Source organism: Diutina rugosa (genome assembly GCF_008704595.1).
Source record: "Diutina rugosa strain CBS 613 chromosome Unknown scaffold51_size91455, whole genome shotgun sequence".
Classification (NCBI taxonomy): Eukaryota; Fungi; Ascomycota; class Pichiomycetes; order Serinales; family Debaryomycetaceae; genus Diutina; species Diutina rugosa.
Window position 1 is genome coordinate 77,986 of NW_022995171.1, and position 13,521 is coordinate 91,506.

Here is a 13,521-nt window from a genome sequence, read left to right on the forward strand (position 1 = left end):
GGGGGCTATGGGGGGGAAGAAGCGCCGGCGAACGAGGTAGGTAACAGGGCTGCCGCCTGGTGGATCTGCGCCGGCTTAAGACTGGGGCCAGCGTCGCTGCTACTATCGCGTTATCGGCGCCCCGGAGGTGGTGTTCCTCGCCTGGTCGGACCCGCTCGTGTATCTCCAGCGCCGTTATCGCAGGTGCTCATTGGCCGATAAGCAGCGACACCCGCCGGCTACCACTGCGCGGCCGCCGCTGTGGTGGGGAACGCAAGGGACAAGGCTATCTCCAGCGACAACGCCGGCGGCAGCGATAATCTACGAGCAAGGGCTTGGGGGAGCGCGGCGCCGTTTCAAGTGAAATCAGTACATTTAACTATCGCTATTTCCCCCCCAGCGCTTGGTTGTCTAGAGCGCTACAATTGTTGTCCCATTGGGAGGGGGAGGGGGAGAGTTTCATAACCGCACGACTGAGGTAGGGTGTTGTCATGCACCCTTGACATGATCAATTTCACCGCTGTCCGCCCCGGGGCAGTTGTTCCGAGTTACTCCGGACACGGGTCTCGCTCAGCGCGAAAAAAGCATACCCCCCGACACCAGCGCCTAACCTCTCGCTGTCGGAGCCAGGTGTGGTGGCGCCTGCCAGACACAGCAGGAGCCTAAGTTATATAGGCTTTATATTCCCGATTAAGGATAAAGCGTATCGCGGCGCCCCAACGCTGATTTCCAACGGTGTTATCGTCTCCTCGGCTAAACGTTCAGGGTCGTCATCGCTCAAACACAGCAATATACCCCCTCCTGCCTCCCGGGGGTGGGGGCGGGTCGTGGGGGCGACGCTGTCGGGGTGTAGGCGGTTACAAAACGCTGGCGCTGCGACACTGCCCTGTGACATTTTGAGTGGCCCTAGAGTGAGGGTCGGGGGGAGCGGAGAGGCGTCGGCGTTGGCCGGGGCGGCGCGGAGGTCTCCGGGCCTGGGCACCAGGCACCATCGCCATAGACGATGATGGCTGTAGTGGATCAACCTGCGATCATGTCACCTCGTATTGTTCCGGGCTCTCGGGCTTTAGCCTCGCCGATTTGCTGATTACACCCTTCCCGCGTGGTCGGGGGGCATTGGGCGTGCACATAGTGTTATCGGGGTTTAAATGACAAATGCGAGTGCGAGATAAGCGCATAGGCTGTCGTGTTGACAGTGACAATCGTCGTGACTCACGATGACTTCCTTAACCCCGAAAAATGAAAAAAGAGACACGGGAAGAACTCGGAAATTTATTGGCAACGATTTCCTAAGCCTACTAATTTTAATAACCAGCACTACTCCCGATAAAAGTAACGTGGGACTTAGGAATAGTTCGGCTAGACGCGTCGTCACCGCTCGAATTCTTGCTCAAATCGTCGTAACTATATACTTTGCCCAGGTCTAAGGCGGCTCTACCTTCACTCACAAAACTTGAGTCGAGTAACCTGAGTCTGCGTAGCAACGACAGGAGGATCGAGTGGCCAACGGAGAGTGGTGTAATGCCTAAATTGCATACATTTACGACGAGCAGACTATGTCCGCGATTCTCCCAATATATCACAGGATCGTGTTGGGTAGATATTCCAGATTACGCCTCGCCGGGTTCGATGAATTTCATTGCCGCACGCCGCCGATGCTGTCGAAGGCGCAAACAACAGCTTTTGCATACATGTGAGTCATGGTTGGGTGCCCGGAGTTCCATCGCTTCATGCCGTCGTGACATCAGCCAAGGAATTCGGCGTGTCAGTCCAGCCCCATCTATCAGTCAGTTAGCACTCGTCAATAGTAGCCAAATCGGCTTCACAAATTACAGCGAAAGTACTTTGACGGTTATTTTGCCCCACTACCGTACACGAAAGCATCTAGCATTTGAAATTAGATTTGCGCTTTCGGAATGCTATCAGTGGTGAGGCTGAGTATAGATCATCCACAAGATGCCTCATTGAATCGCATCAATTATGAGGAAAGCCTGTAATTGTTGCATTGGCGAGCACGCTTACCGTCGACCGCCCCTCAAGCTCCAAACAATTTTACGTCTCATGTAGAGGTCATTCATGCCAAGTGCCTCCTAATTCTATATATGGATTGCACTCATCAGAACTGGGGAAAATGTGAAGAAATGCCGCCCACAAATTAGGGAAATTTCTGGTATGATTCGTGCTGCGGACTTATAACTCACTTCGTATATACTTGCCACCCCCAATCCCCTCGATAATCCTAGATCACTGTTAATGCAAGTTTGCTTCAAAAGAGCATGGCATCAAAATATGTCCCACAACGCATTTACTTCTAAAATATAAGTAGTCACGGTTACGGTGTTGCCAAGCTTCTTCATGTCCAAATTTTTTGAGATAGTCAGCAAGTCACCCCCGCGGAGTTTTATCCACGCTATTAATATCCAACTCTTACAAGTGTTAAAATAGAAACCGTTGATGTTTGTCTACGTTTAATTTGGGTACACATTAAGGTAATGTGGCCGGCGGACCAGTCAAGCAATTCATTCGAATTCATATGGACAAATCTCCAACTGTTCATACCGTCGATTGTATTTGATATTTGTTGATTACGGTGACTGGCGTCGGCATTACCTGCGGCTTCGGAAAAATTATCAATAACTCAACATTTCGGTATAATCTTGAGCCCGAACTTCAAAGCCTTTTCTCCTAGTTTCTAATTGACAACAACCAAGTAGAAGTGCGCGTTCTGGATGTACGTACGGGACCCTGGATTGTCTCTGTGAACTATCGACAGCATCACACGCAATACACGATGCGAGTTATTCCGTGTTGATGGGCCGTCACGCAGCTCAACTCCACACTCCGACAGCGGGAGACCCGGGGAGGCATGTATATGAGTTGCCTGACTAGGCGTATACTTTGCATGCATTTTACTCAAAAGCTTACTACTGAAGCTATAGTTACCAGATATAGGCTTCTATGAATACAAAGGAAAGGTCTCTATACGCCTGTAATATGGATTAGATACAATAGAGTTTTAGAGGAACACAAATTAGAGATTGTCTGGAAAATATATGCGATCACAAGGTGTTGGGCAGAGTGCAACATGGCGTACAACTAGTTCTGCATATCGCCTTCCATTTGCAGAAGGTAAATAGCGTGTGTGATAGCCGGTTCACACCACACCGCATAAAATGACGTGATTTAGACTAAAATGTCTGTTGATAGAAAGGGCTCTATTTGGGTCACAACGCAAGACTGTTTCGATGACTATTTTCCGACTCACCGCTTCTCTCTGTCTCTCTCACCTCAGGAATTTGTAGGCAGAAGTAGGCAGCATGCGAGGTCGAGAATTACAAGACAAGTGCGGCTTGCATGCTTGGTAAGAACACCCGAAGCCACCTGTCCCGATGTTCGCAGGTACGACGAATTTGGATAAAAATAGCGTTCTCCGCTTAGCGAATGTCGGCGTATAGCTGGTTCCCACTGCGGGGATAGTTATTCCGAGTACTGTAACAACCCCTTTTCCTTGTAAGCCGCCACTAGTAATGGTAATGATGTCGCCAAACGTACCTACAAAGCACAAATTTATATCAATCGTCGAAGCTAGGCGTCCCCAAAATTCATGTATCGTCATTGATGCAATAGATTTGTTGGTTTCAGTCCAAGGCGTACGTGGCGCAATCGCTAAGGCTGTCAAAAGAAAGCGTGTTGTACATGCATTTGAGGCAGGCGTGTACAGATAATGCGTCCGCGGCGGTTGCTGCCGTGGGCTTCTAGAAGGATCAAAGAGTCGGGGCAACTCATGCGCCGTTTAATGCGGGGCGGCCAGTTTTCGGAGAGACAATGCTTTTGCCGAAGGCTAACTAGAACAGAATGATCAATATAATTTTTTTTTTAACTAGGCTAAGCTGTTTGATTATAGTATGGAGCTCCGTATAAAGTCGAGCGTGGGATTTATTGCCCAAATCCCTGGCAGAGGATCATAGAATAAATGATTTGTGGGACCAAAAGCAATTCTTCCATGATAGCAGAGACTCTTGATTACCAGAAGAACTGCTCTTTGAGCCGGTCCAGGTGGTAGTACTATGAGTGCCCTCCTCAACGTGGGAAGCAATACCCGACAGTAAATTAAAATAAAATTCTCCAGCATATGACTTAACGCATCAATAAATTCACAAGTCGCTTGGAACGCTTGATACGGGTGAGCTTCCAGCTCTACCAGGGCAAATACCTTGATTGCGAATTTCCATGTCATTACAAGGAGGATCAGTGACGCCAGGCCCCGATCGCAAATTATGGAATCGACCTCGGTTATTGTTAGCAACATCGGTTGAGTGAGAAACAGTTCACTGATGCTGACAATCTGCACAATCAGGGCAAACGCAGCGTACTGGTGGCAGTACTTGTTTGGAGGAGGAGATATTAAGCCATTCAATTCTGCCACACTGTGTCGTCCAAGTAAAATTCTGGTGACTCTTTCTGCCAGCTTTACCAAGTCATAAAGTCTTTGTACTTCCAGGTACGGTTCATTATAAGCGGTGTTCTTCCGCCGCCAGGGATACTTCAGTGCTTGGGAGATTAAATGATCAGCAGCAGCTTTTATCAGAGCTGCTGTACCCATTTTTGACACCGCGTATTCCCATAAAAAGTACGCTGCTAGAACAATTGCTCCATTCACTCTCGTGTGATGATAATTCACAGCCTGTAACTTCTGTGCTTTAGATACAAGAAATTCAGGTGTCAATCCATGAAGCGGTGGTACCACCAATGGAGGTACTAACGGACTAGAAACTGTGTCAATGTATGCTTCGAATGTAAGTGGCTCCATGTAATCCGCCATGAGGTACTCGAGGTTATTATTGGCAACGGCCTGAATAGGTTGGCTCATCATTTGCATATTGCCTGAGTAGGGGTGAGGTATGGCATATTCAGGTACCCCGCCAGCTTCATCATGGGCATCAATTACAAAATGACCCAATTTCGCCATCAGAAACGCCGCCACCAATAGACCAAGCACGTAGTTATACAGGCGTTTGGTTGTTATTCGCTTATCTATTTCAAAGCTTTCAATTTCGTTCGCCAAGCTTAGTGGGACAACCGGATGCAATTCTCCGAAGACATCATAGAATACTCTGATCCACGGAGCGAGCAATCTCCCTGGGACCAAGTCCACCAGCTCAAATTTCTCTTGACCGTATATCATCATGGTATACTGTCCAGCACTAGTTTTTGGGCCAGTTTTTCTTCGTGTCCGGACCAGGGTACAGTCCATGCCTCGCTTAGCACATCCATCACAAGGGACCGTCCCTGAGCATCGCACTTTCCTCATCAGGCATCCGTCGCAAGGACGGGAGTATTTAGTACGCTGTCGGGCCATTAATTGACGGCGGTGCGACCTCGGCGACGGAGGACGACCTTTGATTAGGAAAGGCTCCTTGGGAAATATATATGGGGTTTATCGGGTGCAGCCTCTGTCTCCGACGCTAAATGCCGTACAGGATATTATTTAGCGTGTAGATGATATTTTTTCATATAATTATGCACCCAAGAATTCACACTTGGTGCCTCCACCAGGACTAATATAGCCAGAAACAAGAGTTCTTGATTCAAGCAAGCTTTCGGGCGACGTAAAAAAAAAAAACAACGCTCAGCCACCTTGCCCCTTTACCCCTGAAATGAATTTCTCCGAAAGGCTCGCTATATCATCGGATTCAGATCCTTCAGCTACTAAATATGGTGGCGTGGTGACATTTATCTGATCCAGCGTTTGTGTGGCTTTCTCTTTTGGAAACTGATCCGAACATGTTGTGAATTACATGAGGGGGCCTGCAGTGGGGTTTTTTATTTCTCAGAACCGGGGTCACAGGCAGCTAAGAGGCATTATATTTTCTCCGACGTCACACACAGGCAGCATCACGAATCATGGAAGCGTCCATACGTCAAGACTTCATGTATATGGCAGTGTATGAATAAATTGTTTCATCAGGCTGCCAACATGATTTGACCGTTTAAGCCCATCACGTAACAATTCATATCTAATCTGAAATATCTACACTATAAATAATTAAACCATTTTAGAATATAGTTTGAAAAGTGGTGGCCTGGATTGGCGCCGCCACGCCCAGGCTCGTCGGAGATACTACACAATCTCTTGATGATCTCTCGATAGCATGTGACACAAAGTGGTGGCGAAGAAGTGCGACTCCAGCGCCGCAACATGAGGCTCTGTCGAGCGTTACAATGCCCATTGCTCAACGACGCAATTGCCCATAGCCCTAATTTCAGGTCGAGACCGTGGGGGCGGCCTCGAAGACTACCGAGGGTCACTTGGCCCAACACTATACGCCTGATATATGCCTGAAATGACAATCTTTGCTTTTACAATTAAACCCGAAGAGGCCTTGGTGGCAATGCTATGACCACTGACTTCGTCTATCGTGATGTTGATCGAGTATGTCAGTAGATTGAGGTATGCACCCACATGATCGACTCGATCTCAGCCCAACGATTAAATGCTGTAAAACCAAAAGCGATCACAGTAAGCGAGCACCTGGGTGTTTATATGCAGAATATGTACACAAACACCATAGTAAGAACAATCGGCGAAAAGTAAATAGTGGGCTCATGAGATTAAGATATTGTAAATGTGAGGATTACAAGAACAATAGCAGTTGATTATTTGATAGTGGTTCACAATATTTGTTTTCTACATGAGAGTTATTAAATTAAGGCGGGTCTCATCATCGTCCTTGGCACCGAGGTTTGTGCCGAAATTCACACCATGTTGTAGCTGTAATCAGACACTAGTTCCTCGACGCCAATAACTAGCCACTTAGTCATCCTTTAGCGTATCGTCATGATGCAGATTTCTTGAGGCTACCGCTTTACGATCACTTGGAGACCCCACAGAAACGTCAAGTATCTTCGGTTATTTGCTTTGTGCTCAACCACCCACGTTATTATAGTGGTATACGAAGCCGAACGGGTAAAAGCGTAGTCGGCTATTTCGAGATACTTTGTGGTGGAGGCCAGTGCCAAGGGCTTGGCTCTGCTCTAAGGCGATGGCCAAATTCATCATAGGAATTTGCTCATTACGAGCAGTGACGTAATCATCGGGTGAAACTCATTGTTGTTTTGTTGTTTATACAGGAGGATAGCACAAGCTAGGATGATTTAAAACCGTGATGATGGGAGATACACGACCCCCTTAAGGGGGGGGTGGCCGAAAACCTGCACCTTGAAAGAATTTATGCCACGTGACGCGGGATCGAGATCCCCGCACACCATGAGCACCAGAGCAATCTGGGTGGAGAGAAAGGAGAAGGAAATACACCACTAGGTCCGACACGATGAAGACCACATCTTTCGCATCACGCTCCCGATGAGTGATTCTTGATCATGAGAGCCTTCCCCCAAACCCCGAAATGGAGGCGTCCCCCGCAACCAGCCGCGAGCCCCACGTCGTCTTACTTGGTTCCCACGTCAACCATCCTCGATCGGCAGGGGTACAGCGATGGGTTGTCACTACAACAGCAGTTGGCGAAAGCAGTGGGGTCACTGTCGATGGGAATAGCCGAATATGACGTTGCTATGTGTATTAAAATGAGGAGGACGTAGACTAATTAATGGGTATCGGGGGAAAACCATGGCCGGCATGGCTTTTCAGGGCGGGACACCTCTAGGCTCGAGTGCAATTGCACTGACAGTTAGAGCACCGTCTGAGGTAAGGCAGCCCCGTCTGCTTGTGCTCGCTCCAAGGACAACCACATTGCATACACTTTTTATCAAACATCTTGAAATCTGGCGGTTCCTGCGGTTCATGCACTCTATATATATGGGTAATCTTTTGCTGTGGCCGAAAAAGGCCAGCGGGTGTTTCGGTGGACAATGCGCATCTGCCTCGTCTACGGTGCAACACTTCCGGGGCCACTGCCGGACGCGCGTGCCCGCGTGGACCACCCACATTCCCCGCAGTCACCCTGGCAGTTACGAGGGGTCGACGAGGGCAGTCACCCTCGTCACCTTGACGACACCGGACGATTGTCTTCACCGCATGACGCATATCTGGCGCCGTCCTCGTCCGCCGTCAAAATTGCCTCAGCGAAGCAATTGCTATTGTCGAGCCCGGACAGCATCTCTCCTTTAGTTTTCTCGGCTGATGTCATTAGCGGCGTGTCGCCCCGTTCACGGAAACCTGGCGATGGTGTTGATACTGGTCGTTCTCTATACGAGGCGACCCCGTAACCAGCCGTCGTGTAGCGACAAACTCTGACACGACGACGTACGATCTCGATGTTTTTAGTTTCAGTGCAAGCGTGAAACCACCCACCCACTGACACCCACCCGGGGTCACCCGCGTGTTTTGTGGCTTTACTGTGTCACGAAGACGCGACCACGATAAAGCGTACCACCGCTAAGGCGGCCGTTCCCTGCTGCTTGAACCAACCCCGTTATCAGACCATCGTGTATTCACTGTCTTCCCCCGCCTCTATCTCTAACGACATCCCCATTCAAACCAGTACAATGGCGCCAATAGCCATGGATAGTCGCCATTATCAAACCCCGTGGCCAATCGGAGACATCGCTTGGGGTGTCTACAAACAAAGATAATAAAAAGAAAAATTACGGTTCAAGGTGGTGTTTCGTCACTCATCATCTATTTGCTTCTATTGTTCGTCTAGCGGCCATAATAGAACTGTTGTTGTTGGAAGCCAGTGGCTTGAGGCCCAAAGCCCGCCATTGTCGGCTGCATCATCAACGGTTGTTGCGCGGTGGCCATGGGCTGCTGCTGGAACTGCTGCTGTTGAAACTGCTGTTGTGGGAACTGCTGTTGCTGCTGCTGCTGCTGCTGCTGTTGTTGTTGTTGTTGTTGTTGTTGTTGTTGCAATTGATTGAGCAGAGGCTGGCCGGTTCTTGCCGCCGGGGTTGGCGCCAGCGCGCCGCCCACACCCGGAGCGCCCTGCTGATTATACATCGACAAAATCAGCTGCTTAGTAGCCTGTTGTTGGATGAACTGTGGCAGCTGTTGCATCAACTGTTGTTGGTGGAGCGGGTTCAGCGGGTCCAAATACTGCTGGCCATTAGAGTCAACATACAGCACCTGGCCGGTGATGGGGTCGGTATATTGGTAGATTTGAGGCGCGCCCAGCGACGCAGCAGGAAGGCCAGTAGGCGTAGACAACACCGCCGGCGCCGGAGCGGCGTTATTCGTATTCCACCACTCTCCCAGAGATTTAGGTTCGCTGCTACCGCCAGTAGCCGCGCTCAGAGAGTTAGCGCCAGCGCCGGTGGCGGCACCGCTGATGGTGGGTCGACGGCGAGGCAATTGCGGAGCGATCTCCTCCTCGTTGGGGTTGACACGTTTGTCTTGTTCCAAGATCTCCACCGCATCATCGATGTTCCCCAGACTGAGCAAGAGCGCCTCGAGCACTGAGTCGCGGTTGTGGTAGCCGTACCCTTGGATTGTCCGCACTTGGCTGGCGTACTGAGTGTTTTCGTAAGTGGTGAGCTTGCGATGGGTCAAGCGAGGGATGCTGCCGGCGGCAAAGCTGGAGCGGGACCGTTGGGAGCGAAGAGTGCTGCTGCCAATATAACTGTTCAGGCGCAGGCGATTGCCACCGGCGCGGGCATCGTCCAAATAACTGTTCAGCCGCAGACGGTTAGGGCGCCCGCCGTCGAAGGAGTCGACGTCGCCGACATCGTCGCTGTAGGAGCGGTACTTGTACTTTTCCACCATCCACTGGTCGACCAACGAAGGGTCATCGTCGGCGTCGAAGGGGAACGGCACCCGCTGGGAATTGTACTTCTTCTTGTTCTTGCGGTTGCCGGTGCGTCTTAAGCGCTCGATTTCGTCGGACGACCACGTATCCAACGTTAACAGCTTGACGTGGGATACTTGCGGCCCCAACACCCGCTTGTGGACCAGCGCACACCGACCGCAAAGAAACACCCCCAAGTTCACCAGTGCCCACGTCGGGTAGCCAGCGCCACACTCGCCGCACTTGTTGTCGTTGCCTCGAGCGTTGACGGCGTCCAAAAGCTGCCGTTCCTGGTCTCTCTGTTGGCGCTTGCCCATGGTGGAGATGGTGGTGAGTGAGCGATAGCTTACGCAGGGATGCAGGAGTTACGCTTCGCAGCTAAGAAATTCGGCGCTGCCGGCGCCGGTGGTCACACCGGGCGGCGACACCTCGACCTGCCACAGTCGGCTGAGCAACGATGTCTGACTCCGGGTCATCGCTACCACCCAACCTTCCCCATTGCGTAAGTGCAGCGGGTTTGTGACCGAGCGCCGTGAGGCCTCGCTCGGTGGGCGGAGCTGGCCGCCTTAAAGCGCGCTGGTCGCGGCACCCGTGACCATCGCTTCGGTTGCCACGGATCATCTGACATTAACGACAAGCGACGATCTACAGCTGGTGGCAGGTGATGTAGCCCACTCTACTGCGTATAGGAGTAACTAAGTATCGCATGCGGCCTAGGGGGCTACGGGATCGAGGTCGCAGGCCGTGAGGCTTAGCCGTCGCCGGATTACGCAAGCGCTGCCACGGGGATCTCCACCACCCGCGACGGTAGTCATTTTGACCCGATCGGGAAATGTTGCCGACGTCAACCTTAATCATGAAAAGCTAGAGCATCGACTTCCGGTCGAGAAAGGGGTGCCTCTGGGGTGGCCGGCGATAATGTGTGGAGGGCAACCCCACACTCGCACGTATACGACCGTCGTTCATTACCTACTCACTAAGCGCCGACGAGGGCTACTCCTGCTTCGGTTTGGGCGTTCTCAGCCAGCGGAACACCCGTGCTACAAGCGCCGTCAATATCATAAGCGTCCCCACCACAAGGGCGCCCTGAGTGAGCCACTGCACCCGCTGGTAGCTGCCGTGAGCGACGGGTATGGCTACGGCGACAGGGCCGCCGCTATTTTCGTCAGCAAAATGGTAAAACACGGTATCTTCCGAAAAGTACCCCTCGTAGTTGCCGCCGATCTGGCGCTTATTGTCCAACGGCAGCTTCGCCAAAAGGTGGTCGTCGTCGACGTCGCAAGCGTAGAACAACTTGGGAGGTACCACAAGCTGCTCTACGACGCCGTCAGCGGCTTTGGGGTCGGGTTTCTGGTACCGCAGGTGCAACGTCAATTCAATGGGACCGGTATAATTGAGCGGGAACTCAAACATGATCTCGGCGCCCTGGGTGACGGCATATTCCGGTAACTCAAGGTTCGTTTCGCCGTGAGTGGCCACAAGCGACGCCTGCGACGGTACCAGCTGGTACTTGTCGAAAATGAAGTGGCGAGTCAAGTGAGCGTAGTAATAGAGACGACACTGTTTGAGGTCGTCATCTTTCGGTAACTGAGCCACGTGGAACTCAGTCTTGACAATGGGGTGGAGCCCGTTAGGTACAATCTTGGTGGCGGCATCGCTGTTGGCTAATACTCGATGGCGGGGCTTAATGTGGAAAAGTGTCTCGTGCAAGTCTCGCGGGTCTTCAGGATACTCGGGGTCAAACACCCACCGGAGCCCCGAGAGCACGACGTCGTCGCGAGAGGATATGGTTTCGTCGACGAGGAAAAGGCCAATTTCAGTATAGTGGTCGACTTTCTTGAAGAAGTGGAGGTGGCGCGATTTGGCCGTCTCCACTGTCTTGGTCACTTTCACCCCCTGGGCGTAATAGGTATCGAGCACGGGGGTTCTCCCTGGTTGTGGCGAGTCAAGCACGTCGTGGAAGTACACCGCTTGCGGCGTGTGGATCCACTGGTGGCGATTGACGGCCACCCCCTCGATATCTTCAAGCACATGCTCGAGCTCGTCGTAAAACTCGTCGGGAGAGGCGCCGGGCTTAGGCTGGGCGTAGATCGACACCCCCGTGAGGTAATTGTAGCTGAAGACATTATATTTGCCGAGGTCGACGTCCTCGATCATGTGGATCCGCAATTGCTGGATGGTGTCGAACTCCGGGTACTCGGCGGTGGTTCGCGTCTCGATCAAGAAATCGGGCTTCACATTGAGCGTCACCAGGTCGTCGGTGACCTCCTCGACCACTCCGTCGTGGCTTGACGACGGGTTGAGGATGGTAATGCGCTCTCTCATAGTTCGTGGTCCCTCCTCCCGTATAATTGACGATCGCGCGCTATCATTACCCCCCGCTCAGTGAGTGGCGTGCACCCATAAAAATCAACCATAATTGATGGTTAATGGAAATTGAGTAGTGGCTTCACAATTGGTTAATTGGAATTGCCAAGATTATTGTAATTGTGATGGTGTAGATTAGTGATTGTGGGTGGCAACGGGCTTTTGTGGTGCAGCACAGCTAGTAGAGGGTGGACCATAACTTTGATAAGGCGGGAGGACGTTGAGACGGCTACAACCCTTCCTTAATTGCGATTACAAATTTATGAGCTGATGGAAATTACAGGTTAAATTACGGAGACATTGTGGCTTGGGTGTACCAATCAAAAACACTTGTCAACAGTTCAGAACCCTTTCACGTTCAATACATTAGCTCATTCCTGAAAACTGGGTACTACGTCAAAGTCACACTTGCGTTCACTCAAGGCTCCACCAATTAGGATTTCAAATTCGGCGTGATTGACAACGTCAAAGGAGTAGATGGAATTGTCGGGTTGTCACAGTGGAATGCACCATTTGCTTACTACATTCCTGAGTGGGCGAGAAAGTATGTGAGTTTACCCAATTACCTCAAGGAATCCGGCGCCATTGACCACACGATTGTGAATTCCTATTACAGTACCAAGCAAGGCAAGGGGAAAGTGATCTTCGGGGGCTACGACCAAAGCAAAGTGGGCTCAGAATGGAGCGTCCACTCCGACCCGGATACTTTCAAGGTACCTGTAACCAATGTCACCACCAACGGCGTCACTCACTACCCTGATTTCGGCGACTACCCCATTGTTGTGGACACTGGAGCCGGCCATTGCCGTCTTCCCCAAGCGATCATGGAACCCATCGCTGCCATGTACACCAATGTGAGAAGAAACGGGCCTGCCTTTAAGGTTGATTGTAATTTTCCCGATAGTCTGTTTCAGCTTGGCTTTGGCGATTTGATCTTAAACATTCCGTTAAAGGACTTCCTCATGCCTCACGATGCAAACGCCAAAACTTGCGAAATAGGGGCGATTGTGGCCGAGAAAGCGGGCAACAGTACCCTTATTGGCGGTGCCATCCTCAACCATGTGATCTCCATCTTCGACCACGATAACAAGTTGGTGAATGTGGCCAACTCTCGCTAAGCGAGTGTTTGGTTCCAACAGCCTTATAATCTGCGTAATAACCATGGGAACCCTCGTAACTACTACACTTGGTGATTAGTTGCGAGTTCAACGGGGTCAAACAAGTGCAACTGGGTATAGTGATCGACCACCACGGCTTGCTCGACGACCATGTGATATAACAGTGCGTCTCAATAGTACGTGAGACCAAGCCAGGTCCGATACCACTCCATATACTCAATCCACACGTTATTGGTGCGAAGAAAGTATAACTCGAATAGAAAAGCATAAGCCGCTACCAAGTTTAGCCAACTGAGAGCAAGTGAGTGTTGGGCATA

The 13,521-nt window shown here is 51.0% G+C and overlaps 4 protein-coding genes across 4 annotated transcripts; 1 reads left to right on the top strand and 3 right to left on the bottom strand. All coding sequences in view use genetic code 12, as the record gives it.

The window, feature by feature from the left end:
* Positions 1–3,877: 3,877 nt before the first annotated feature.
* Positions 3,878–5,167, bottom strand: DIURU_004189 (uncharacterized protein; the record flags this gene model as incomplete). The annotated part of the gene is made up of 1 exon (XM_034157034.1): positions 3,878–5,167. The coding sequence occupies one exon, from the start codon at positions 5,165–5,167 to the stop codon at positions 3,878–3,880; it is 1,290 nt and encodes a 429-aa protein (XP_034011052.1).
* A 3,471-nt stretch (positions 5,168–8,638) lies between these two features.
* DIURU_004190 (uncharacterized protein) lies at positions 8,639–10,036 on the bottom strand (the record flags this gene model as incomplete). The annotated part of the gene is made up of 1 exon (XM_034157036.1): positions 8,639–10,036. One exon carries the CDS (start codon positions 10,034–10,036, stop codon positions 8,639–8,641), a length of 1,398 nt encoding a protein of 465 aa, XP_034011053.1.
* Positions 10,037–10,712: 676 nt separating this feature from the next.
* On the bottom strand, positions 10,713–12,044 carry DIURU_004191 (uncharacterized protein; the record flags this gene model as incomplete). The annotated part of the gene is made up of 1 exon (XM_034157037.1): positions 10,713–12,044. The coding sequence occupies one exon, from the start codon at positions 12,042–12,044 to the stop codon at positions 10,713–10,715; it is 1,332 nt and encodes a 443-aa protein (XP_034011054.1).
* Positions 12,045–12,910: 866 nt separating this feature from the next.
* Positions 12,911–13,204, top strand: DIURU_004192 (uncharacterized protein; the record flags this gene model as incomplete). The annotated part of the gene is made up of 1 exon (XM_034157038.1): positions 12,911–13,204. One exon carries the CDS (start codon positions 12,911–12,913, stop codon positions 13,202–13,204), a length of 294 nt encoding a protein of 97 aa, XP_034011055.1.
* Between the last annotated feature and the right edge of the window lie 317 nt (positions 13,205–13,521).